We start from the raw sequence: 8006 nt of genomic DNA on the forward strand, positions 1-8006 counted from the left end.
TAGAGTTCTGTTACCAGACCTCACACAGAGCCCACCCCGCGCTGGGCTGAGGGGCTGGGCTCCTTCCTCTCAATAAAGTGACTGTCCTGGCAAGAACACCGCAACCGTGTCTCCTTCCCAGCCCCTGGCATAAGCAGGCGCCCCCCCCTCAAGCCTGGGAGCCGCCCCCAGCAGCAGCAACAGGCCTCTGGTGGGGCAACAGGGAGACAAAGGAAGGCGTGGGGTCCCACAAGCAGCAAGACCCCTCCCACCATACCCTGGCTCAAAAGGCCAGGAGGGAAGGGAAGGGAGAGTTTGCTTCCTGGGCCCCATCCTACACCAAGCAGTGCCCGTGCAGGCTGGGACTCGGGCTAAGGCACACACATTTACCGGAGGGGACACGGCAAGGGGCCAGAATATCCAGGGGTCACATTCAAATGCTGCAGTGCCCTCCCCGTCCATGCACAATTTCCAGGAAAGCAGGTGCAGCCACTGAGCTGTCCCTCCTGGAGGGCCCAGGCCTGTCAGCCAAGCCAACAAGGGTTTCCAGCCTGGCTCCTGGCAGGGAGGAGACACACAACCTCAGGGCCATGGCTGCGTGTCCTCCCCTCCCATAGGAAGCTAAGTTTGGGGAAAGGACCAGCAGCGGACCACACACATGTGCCCTGCTGCCCCTCCTTTCCCTGTTCTTCCTTCTGGGGCTACGTGGGCACAGGGCGCTTGTCCTGGAAGAAGCGCTTGAGCGTGCAGACCTGGAGCACGGCCACCAGCAACAGCACTGCCACGTTCACCGCGGACCAGAAGTTGACCCGCTCCAGGTTGCCCTCCTGCAGGTTGCGGTCACGTGCCTCAAAGGCCCGCAGGAGCGTCAGCATCTGGATGCTACGTTCCAACCGGGTCTTCATGGTCTCGATGGACTCCTGTGGAGCAGAGAGAGGGGCAGGGTCAGGCCTCCGCCCTTGGGGGAGCAGGGACCAATAAAACGGGGGATGGGGTGAGCCTGTTTTGGGAGGAGAGAGCTGAGAGGAGACTTTGTGGCCAGGCTGCCTGAGTCTGAATCCTCTCTCTGTGCCGACTGGCTGGGTGACTTTCAGCAAGTTAATTAACCTCTCTGGGCCTGTTTCCTCCGAACTGAGATGAGAACTGAATGCCTAAATAAATATAAAGAATGTACTTACTAGTGGCTAACAGCACAGATGCTGAAGCCAGACTGCCTGGGTTCAAATATTGGATCTGCCAGTTGCTATGTGGCCTTAGGAAAGTTACTTAGCCATCCTGTGGCTCAGTTTAAATGGGGCATTGGGAACACATTCCCTACCTCATACGGAGATTTCATTAGTTACTTAAGCCCTTGAAATTCCTATACCTAGAAATGCGCTATTATTTTAATTGAGTGGCTACTATTCTAATTAAGGTGGGGGCGCCAGGGGGGCTGGGTCAGGCTGATGCCGACCCCGGCCAAGGTGGAAGAATAGGGGAGCACTGTTGCCCAAAGCCAGAGATCTGCGACAAGTGGCCCTGGCTCAGCCTGGGTGCACCTTGATGTCCTCCATCTTGACATCCAGCATCTCCTCAGGCTCCACAGCCTCTGCCCAGCCCTCGACCTCCTCGTCATCCTGCAGGCTGTCAAAAATGAGTTCGAAGAACACCAGCTTCTCAGAAATTGTGCTGAAGGAGTTGTCAAAGCACAGCTTGTAGTCCCCAGCTTCCGTGGGCTCCACCCTGGGAGAAAGACACACAGACACACATGACCCAGAGCGGCCCTCCAGCCGGACTTTGAGAGGCAGGGAAGGTGGTAACCTGAGGCCAGTGGGGAGGGGCAGGGCTGAAACTAAACCCAGGCAGACAGTGGGACTTAACTCACGTGTGCACCCCATCTGCCTTGCGGGACTCGCTGACGAGCAGCACGCCCTGAGGGCTCTCCAGCGTGAAATCCACGTCCAGCCCAGCACCTCCGATCACCTGGGGGGACAGGTAAGAGGGTGGAGGGCTAGCGGTGGGCCAAGGGCACCTGCCAGGGAAAGCCAAGGCTGGACCAACCCGCACAGACCCATCCAGGACCACCAGGGGCCTACCTGAGCGCTGACACCTACACCTGGAACCTGGTCCTGCCCCACCCGTCCCTCTGACCGCGCCCCTTGCCTTGGCTCAGTCTTCATTGATAGGACAGCTTTGGTTTTGGCTCTTTCATCTGGTCACGCCCCCGTCGTAAGTCCTTGATGACGTTTACCTGACCATACCCCAAGTGAGGCGACAGGGCTCTTGCTTTCCTTAACCCAAACCCCGAGACATCCTCATGTTGACCACACCCTTTTAGTGGCGCATCTTGGTCATGCCCACCAACCCCGCCAGTCAGTGGACCCAACTTTTGGCCACGCCCACTCGTGAGGTTCCTGCCCTGTGAGGGGCGCTCTCTTATAACCGATGGCCCCGCCCCCTCCGGCGGTCTCACTCTAACCCCGCCTCCTGCCATTATTCCCGCCCCCTCCGCTCCCACGCACCTTCTCCAGCAGCCCCGGCTCGCTCTTCCTAGCTCCGCCCCCGCGCTCTTACGCACTGGCTCCTCCCCCTCCCTCTTTAATCCGTGCCTCGCTTCAGCGGCTTGGCCACGCCCCCTCGCCCTGGCTCCCGTCGCTCGTGTGCTCCCCGGCTCGGGACCCTCTACCTGGTACTCGGTCTCGAGGCTTGCGTTGGCCGGCGCAGACTGGTAGAAACACTGCTTCCTCCCCGCAGGCAGCAGGAACGTGAACTCGCCGTCCTGGATCGGTGGGGGCCCTGCCCCCCCAACCCCCACCGGCGGCAGTAGTAGCCATAGGGCCAAGGCCAGGGCCGCTCCGGCCGCCATCATCCGGGTCACCCTCCGGTCTGCTAAGAGGTCGCGGTTCCTTTAAGAGCTGGCCCTGCCCCCTCTGCTACTCGGCGGAGCTCATTGGCAGCCGCTCCTGCCGGTGGTGTGAAGCGAACGGAGAGAAAAAGTGAAGGGCCCCCTGAGAGCTTAGCTGCCCGAATGAATGCCTTCTGTGCCTTAAAACACTCAACCTTCTGGAGCCTTTTTCCTGAATAGCCTCTAGCTCTAGTCACCGTCAATAGATGGTGAGGGAAAATGGCAAAAATAGGTACTATGATGGCGCATGTTTCTCAGGCAAAAGTTAAGACAACTAAATTGGAGGCGGGCCGGGACCTTCTAAGGCACTTCCCTGCGGTTTTCCGAGAGTGCGCTGGGCGCAACGGCCGTGGAGCGGTTTCGTCTGGGTGGAGTGCGCCTGAGATAAAGGCTGGACGTGTACGCGACCCGTAGGGTTCACTTGTACAGTGATTCAGCTGGGGCGAGGAGGAGACCCTTTCGTAGTGATGTGGGGCCTTCGTGTTCCTTGTGCGTGGCTCCAGGTTCGCCGCCTGACCCTTTATTCCCTTTGCTCCTTAGAGCCCTCACTTTGTCAGTTGTAGTTGGGGGGGGATGGAACGACCGCCCCATAGGGCGGCTGTGGGAATCGAGACGAAGCCTTGCCCATGGCGCTCCGTTTCCTTGCGTAGAGTCCGTAAAGGGGCATAGCCCACCCTGCACCCCAAAGTTCTCAAACTCGGGGAGCCAGCAGGTAAACAGTAATTCATGTGACCCGGGGCAGGAAAAATGACAGCCAGGTGCTTAAGAGTCAGGAGAGCGTGGGCCTGGGAGCCACGAAGCCTACCTAGTTCAAGCCACCCACCCCGACCCTACCCCCGACCCTTGGCTTGAAATCGTCCCACCGGGCCTCAGTGTCCTCATCCGTAGGATGGGGTGATGCTTGTCCTACCTCATTGGGCTGTTGTGAAGGTTGAGATAATGCTTGTTCAGCGCTTGGCACATTATAGGCCCTCAGTATATATTATCTGCTATTTTCCAGGCTGATCGCCCACCACTAGGCAGCCCACCATGTAACCTCTTCTCCCTCAGTCTGGCTTAGAGTATTTGGAGGCGACCACCCTCTGGGAAGCTGGCAGATAACCAAAGAAGTCACTGGAGAAATGGACTCTACTTGGTGATTCTGTCTAAACATAAGAAAAAATGTTATAGAGGGAAATTTTGAGTCTGTAAAGATAGGCCCTGGAATGGTTGGCAGTTGGTGACACTCTCTCTTCGAATACAGCTGGTGGCTGTCAGCTCTTTCCTGCCTTTGGAGAACTTGAGGAAGTCACACCACCTTGTTATGTGAAAGTTTATGTGCAGTCACTGTTAGTGTTCCTTTTCACTCCCAAAGTTTTCTGTCATTCACACTCGCTGCTTGGACATTTTGAAGGGTGGAGAGTGGGGGATCTTTTATTTATTTTTAATTTATTTTAAAAAAGAAACATATATTTTGGGGCGCCTGGGTGGCTCAGTCGTTAAGCGTCTGCCTTCGGCTCAGATCACGATCCCAGTGTCCTGGGATCGAGCCCCACATCGGGCTCCCTGCTCCGCGGGAAGCCTGCTTCTCCCTCTGCCACTGCCCCTGCTTGTGTTCCCTCTCTCGCTGGCTCTCTCTCTCTGTCAAAAAATAAAAATCTTTAAAAATATATATATATATATTTTTTAAAGATTTTATTTATTTATTTTAGAGAGAGCCTGCGAGAGCGGGGTGGGGGAAGTTGCATTTCTCTGCTATTCCTGAATAAGCTCATTTTTGCTGGTAAAATCACTGGTTAATTCTGTCCTCGATTATGATATTTTGCCCCAGGTGGCTGTGGGTTTTTCCCTTTGCCTTAGTGTTTTCCAGGAATGCATTCTGAGTTCAACAGACAAGCACCTTGAGTCAGTCCCACGGGTAGCCCCCAGACATGTTAGAACAGACAAATGCCATACTGCCAACCTCAGCAACCGGGTGCGGGAGCCCATACTGGGGACACAGGCTGCTGTCTTCAAGACCTCCACCACGCTGGGAAGGAGAGGAGGAAAGGGTGGGGAAAACACCACAGAGCTTTCCTGCCATGTTCGAGTTCCCTTTTCATTTTGATTCGGTGTTCACTGGGTTGGCAGAAACCTTTGCCTGTTTTCCAGAGTTCGGATAAACTTGATTCTGTGTTTGCTCAGTTTGTCAAAGTTTCTGTTTCTTGTTTCCTTCCATTAAACAAAAGCTATCCCCTGTCCAAGTGTTCAACGAACACTTACTGAGCGTCTGACACTGTGAATAGAATAGACTCTATGTCCTCATGGAGCTGCCATCCCAATGGAGGAGGCAGATCATACACAAGCAAGTTCAGCACTAAGATGATTTCAGGGACTTATGGGTACCACAGAGTAAATGTTAGGTGGTAGGTGGATGGCTCGGTTCACCTGGGTGGAGTCAGGGAAGGCTTCCCTGAGGAGGCGGCATTGAATCTCAGACCAGAAGTAGAAGGGAGAGGAGGCAAGCCAGAACCACGCTCTGGGGTCAGAAGGCGCTCCGAGGGCTCCAGGGGCAGAAAGGAAGTGGAGCGGAGGGAGGGGAGTAGCCAGAGAAGAGACGGAGCAGTTACAAAGGCCACATCCTGTAGTGTCCATCTTTCCTTTGTATCGTTGGCCTACAGTGGGCCTGGGGTTCTTACAACCACGGGGAGCTTACTGACTAGCTTCTTGAGGCCAGGAATCCCCTGCAATTATAACCAAAAGATTCTGAGAGTGTGTGCTGGGCAGTCTTTGCGTGCCCTACCAGAGCTCTTGTCCACCCTTTCCTGCACTGCTCTGTGCCCCTGGAGGCTGATCGCTACACAGCGGGTCAACTTAGCTGCCTTTGCCTCTCACATCCAGTTGGGTTTGGCCCCGGTAGGGAGATCTGAGGGCTGGAGGGGAGGAGGGCGTAGGTATATACACTCTGGCTCCCACCCTGTTGGTCTGCATGTCTCTACCAAAGCCTGCAACTTCAGTTCTCCACAAATTCCACAACACCCTCCCTAGCAACTTTAGGCCCGGGCTGGTAATAGCTTCCTGACCCCAGGGTGTCACCATCCCTTGCTGATTTCCCTTCACCCTGCCCATGACTCCTAGCTGTACCTCTTCTGGGCACAATCTGTATGATGGCGGGCTGATACAGGTAAGTGTGTCTGTTTTTCTGAATTCAAAATTCCAGGTTATAGATTCCTGCACCAGGTTAAATGCTGCCAGGATGAAGTCCTCACATTCATCCAAGGTCTTTCACGCATATTATGTCTACCTAGAATGTCCTTTCCTTTGTTTCCTTCTCAGGCTTTTGGAGTCAGGTAACTCCTTCTCCCAGAAGCCCTCCCTGAACCTGCAGAAGAAGCTAGGTGAAGAGCTCCCCTTGGTGACTGCCTCCATTAGAGCACTTCACCAACTGGACTCATTGTCTGCTTGTCTGACTCTCTAACCAAACTCTGAGCATCCTGAGGGCAGGAGTTTTTTTATTCCTCATGGTGTCCCTGGCACTCAGCACAGTTCCGAGCCCTTTGGGGAACTCAGTAAGCAGTTGGTGGAATAAATAAGCCAGGAATCTCTCTTAACTCTATCTTACACACCCAGGAGAGAGCAACAAAAATAGACAATATATTTTTGGCTCTCAGGTTAGACAATCAAGAAATAGTTGTGGTTCACTGTGTGCCAACCACTGGGGTAGGCATTGGGAAACTACAGGTGACACCACAGACTCACCCCTGCACCCTGGAAGGAAGAGAGCTGGATGATTTTGATAAATTCAAGCATGTTCTGTAAATTGCCATGACCTAATTTAATGGATATTTACAGAATATTATATCGAGCAACTGCAGAGTGTACTTTCGTTTCAAGTGCACCCAGAATGTGGATCAAGATATGCTGGGCCATTGGGTGCCTGGGTGGCTCAGTTGGTTGGGCGACTGCCTTCGGCTCAGGTCATGATCCCAGAGTCCCGGTATCGAGTCCCGCTTCGGGCTCCCTGCTCAGCGGGGAGTCTGCTCCTCCCTTTGACCCTACCCCGTCTTGTGCTCTCTCTCTCACTCTCTCTCAAATAAATAAAAAATAAAATCTTAAAAAAAAAAAAGATGTGCTGGGCCATTAAACAAAGTATCAATAAATCTCAAGGGATTGAAATTATATGGAGTGCATTCTCTGGCCACAAAGGAATTAAATAAAAAATCACTAACAGTAAGCTATCAAAAAAATCCCAAACGTTTGGAAATTGACACATTTCTAAATAATGTATGAGTCATAGAAAAAATTCACAAGGGAAATAAAATATTTCTAACTTAGGCACAATATGTCAGCATGTGTGAGATGCAGTTAAAGCAGTACTTAGAGGGAAATAGATAGCTTTAAATGCTTATATTTGGAGATAAATTTTAAAATCAATGATCTAAGCTATCTTGAGAAGCTAAGAAAAGAAGAGCCAGTGAAACACAAGGTAAATAGAAGAAAGAAAAAGATAAGACAAAAAACAATGAAATCAAAAACAGAAAATAGAAATAGCAAAGCCAAAAGCTTGTACTTTGAAAAGGTTAAGAAAACTGATTAACCCCTAGCAAGACTATTCAAGAAAAGAGAGAAAAAACACATTACCATTGAAAGAGGGGACATCACCACAGACCCTACAGACATTAAAAGGATCTTAAGGGAATATGAAGAGTTCTATACTGATAAGTTCTACAACTTAGATGAAAAAGACAAATTCTTTGAAAATATAAGCATGCCAATTTCAATAAAAGAAAATTACAAGGCACTGTAGTATAATTCAGCAAGGGAATTTTTCTAAGTCCAGAGGGATCTGGAAGGATTTCCCAGAAGTGATATTTTAAGCTGACACCTGAAAGAGAAGTGGAATCTTACCAGGTTAATAGAATTGTGTCCCAGGCAGCAGAGACAGCATGTGCAAAGGTCCTGACGTTGGAATGAGCCTCCTGTATCCAAATAAAAAAAGTCCACCGTAATGGCCCTTTTTTGTTGTTTAGTGACCACACACCTACATCGTTCCCTGGGGTAAACCTCCAGGGGGACCTGCTTGACTTGAACAGAAATGCTGAGACCAAAGCAAACTTACTGGTAAGAGAGACCTTTGGAAGTTTCTGGGCTGTAAACGGGAGGCAATTTATTCTGTCAACTGTAT

The 8006-nt window shown here is 51.9% G+C and overlaps 1 protein-coding gene across 2 annotated transcripts; it reads right to left on the reverse strand.

Annotated features, from left to right (window-relative positions):
• Positions 1-645: 645 nt before the first annotated feature.
• Positions 646-2953, reverse strand: TMED1 (transmembrane p24 trafficking protein 1). 2 transcript variants are annotated; one of them, XM_027587287.2, is made up of 4 exons: positions 2645-2953; positions 1844-1941; positions 1518-1701; positions 646-899 (listed from the first exon to the last, which is right to left on the reverse strand). In XM_027587287.2, exons 1-4 carry the CDS (start codon positions 2825-2827, stop codon positions 681-683), a joined length of 684 nt encoding a protein of 227 aa, XP_027443088.1. In that variant the 5' UTR covers positions 2828-2953; the 3' UTR covers positions 646-680. The 2 variants fall into 2 exon arrangements, with proteins under 2 accessions (XP_027443088.1, XP_027443089.1); XM_027587288.2 differs by lacking the exon at positions 2645-2953 and adding an exon at positions 2055-2355.
• Positions 2954-8006: the final 5053 nt, after the last annotated feature.

Source organism: Zalophus californianus, chromosome 1 (assembly GCF_009762305.2).
Source record: "Zalophus californianus isolate mZalCal1 chromosome 1, mZalCal1.pri.v2, whole genome shotgun sequence".
Lineage (NCBI taxonomy): Eukaryota > Metazoa > Chordata > Mammalia > Carnivora > Otariidae > Zalophus > Zalophus californianus.